This window comes from Trypanosoma rangeli (genome assembly GCF_003719475.1).
Source record: "Trypanosoma rangeli strain AM80 chromosome Unknown Tra_15.4_contig_00031, whole genome shotgun sequence".
In the NCBI taxonomy this organism is placed as follows: Eukaryota; Euglenozoa; class Kinetoplastea; order Trypanosomatida; family Trypanosomatidae; genus Trypanosoma; species Trypanosoma rangeli.
In genome coordinates, this window is record NW_021705775.1 from 9,063 (window position 1) to 11,343 (window position 2,281).

Consider the following 2,281-nt stretch of genomic DNA (forward strand, 5'->3'; position numbering starts at 1 on the left):
GTGTGTGGAAGAGATGGATCGGACCACAAAAAAAAAAAAAACAGCAACACACCCACATGCGCAAAAACATTTTATTCTTTTCTGTGTTACCAGCGACGTGTCCTATCCACCCCGGACACACAGATACACACAATGGCACTCGTTCGCTTCAGACTGCTGTGGAATTACTCTCCTTCATCGTGTGAAGATCGTGCAGGACAGCGCCAAGGTACGCCAGGCACGCGGACTCACGGGCGACAGTGTAGCGTGTCGCAATGGCACGACCGGCAGTGCGGCCCTCGCCGCTGCCAACCACAAGCGCCACCTCGAAGAGGCGTCGATGGGGCCTGTTGAAGCGGTCCAGATATTGTGCCAGCGGTTCACCGTCTGTTGAGAAGGGCACCCCATTCCGCATGTCAGAACGCGTGTCATAGAAGAGCGGGTCGCGAACGGCGTTCATAAACTTCAGCCGTGTGACGCGCTGCCCATTGACAGGCTGTGGTGGCCCATACGCATCGGCGAAGTACGTGGCCACGGCACTAAAGTTCACAGCGTTGTAAAAGGCGGCGCCGCGCCTGTAGCGCTCCTGCTCCCTCGGCTGCAGCCATCCGTAGTCTTCGGTGCCGTCGTCACGTTCGCCTTGAATCACATCACGCAATGTCTTCTGTCCCTCCTGAATCTCGCGTTGCGCTCGCTGACGCCACGTGTTGACGGCGTCTATTCCTCCTGGCCCTGACGCAAGCGAGACAAGCTCATTGAAGTTAGAGGCAAGTCCGTCAAGTGTTATCGCGTCAAGTGTGGCGTCGTGCACCCCAAACCCGCTGCACACAACCTCCTCCTCCGCCGTGCGCCTCATGCCTGCTGAGACCGTGTTATCCACATGCGCCTCTTCCGCCATTGCCTCATCGGGCAGCACACGCGTCTTGGTGACGAAGCGTAGTGGAAGCCCTTGTGCGGCAACCACAGCCTCCGTGACGTTGCCCGCGGGAAAGTGCTGCAAGGTACGCAGAAGCAGCGCCGCAGCGCCGCCGGGAAGGTTCACGTCCACATCGCCGTAGACGCGTGACAACACCCGCGGCACCACCGCCGCGCCAAACGCCTGCTGTAAAGCTCCTATAAAATGCGAGAACATCCAGCCAAGCGGACTTTGCCCGGAGCGCAGTGGCGTGACATGAAACGACGTCCCCGCGACATCGTGTTCCCGCAGTCCGACGTGCTTCGGCTCCAGGAAAGCGAGCCTGTTCCCCGTTTCGCTGCCTTCGTCATCATCCGCGGCAAAGGCCTCGAGACTAAGCGGGACCGCAAGCTCGTCAAAGTGCAGCTCCTTTGCAAATAAACGCAGCGTAAAGTGGTTGTGCAAAACTGCATTGAGCTGCCGTGTCGCGTTCGTGGTTAGCACGAGACCGGCGTGTACAGCGTATCGTAGCATAGTCTGGGAGAGAAAGTCGTCGATGAGGGTGTCGCCGAGCATCGTGAGATGATGGCCCTCTATTGTGAAATACGGCGTGAAGAGTGGGATGAACAGCTGGTACTGCGGGCGCGACGCCACCTCCCGCGCAAAGTTGTCGCCATACGCCTCGACAATGTCCTGTAGGCCGCAGCTACACAGAAGCGCCCGCAGTTTGTGTTGCGGCACCGCACGGGACGACAGGAAACGTCGCGAGCAGCAGCACACCATTTGACGTTATGGCTCTCTCTTCTTCTCTAACCCCCGTGGGGATCCGTCTCTGGGCCTGCTCGCCCAAACCTTTGCCGGAAGTATTTGCGCACGTCAGTCAAGAAAGATGCGGAAGTAAATACGCACGGAGAAGGACAAAAAATAAAACAAAAAACAAAAGGGAAGAGGGAAAAATCCATTCCTCCCACATGTTCTTAGAAAAAACAAAAAGGAGTATAAGTACCAATACATTTGTTCAGGCCACACAGCGCAACGTGGCCCAGTTAATACACACACGAGCGTAAACAGAAATATCACAAGAGAACCAAAACCAAAAGAAAAACAACCACAACAGGAGAGATAAATCACCCGCATGCACACTTGCGTACACGTCTACGACTGACGCCCGACGTCTCACACTAGGGTTCAACTGAGTCCTCGTTTTACCTTCTATACTACCCAGAGAGGCCATCAGCGTTTGTTCTTTTCAAAAAAATAATAAAAAACAACAACTGTCCGAGCATGTATGCACACGTACGTGGGTCATAAGCCACTATCACTACGACTATGAGTAGCAGTAACGGCAGACGCCGGAACATATATATATATATATATATATATATATATATATATATATATATACTA

At 54.3% G+C, this 2,281-nt stretch overlaps 1 protein-coding gene across 1 annotated transcript, besides 1 other annotated feature; it reads right to left on the bottom strand.

The window, feature by feature from the left end:
• Window positions 1-148: 148 nt before the first annotated feature.
• Window positions 149-1,657, bottom strand: TraAM80_01510 (uncharacterized protein; the record flags this gene model as incomplete). Its single annotated transcript, XM_029378548.1, has 1 exon — window positions 149-1,657. The coding sequence occupies one exon, from the start codon at window positions 1,655-1,657 to the stop codon at window positions 149-151; it is 1,509 nt and encodes a 502-aa protein (XP_029241570.1).
• A 576-nt stretch (window positions 1,658-2,233) lies between these two features.
• Window positions 2,234-2,278: a microsatellite.
• The last annotated feature ends 3 nt before the right edge of the window (window positions 2,279-2,281 follow it).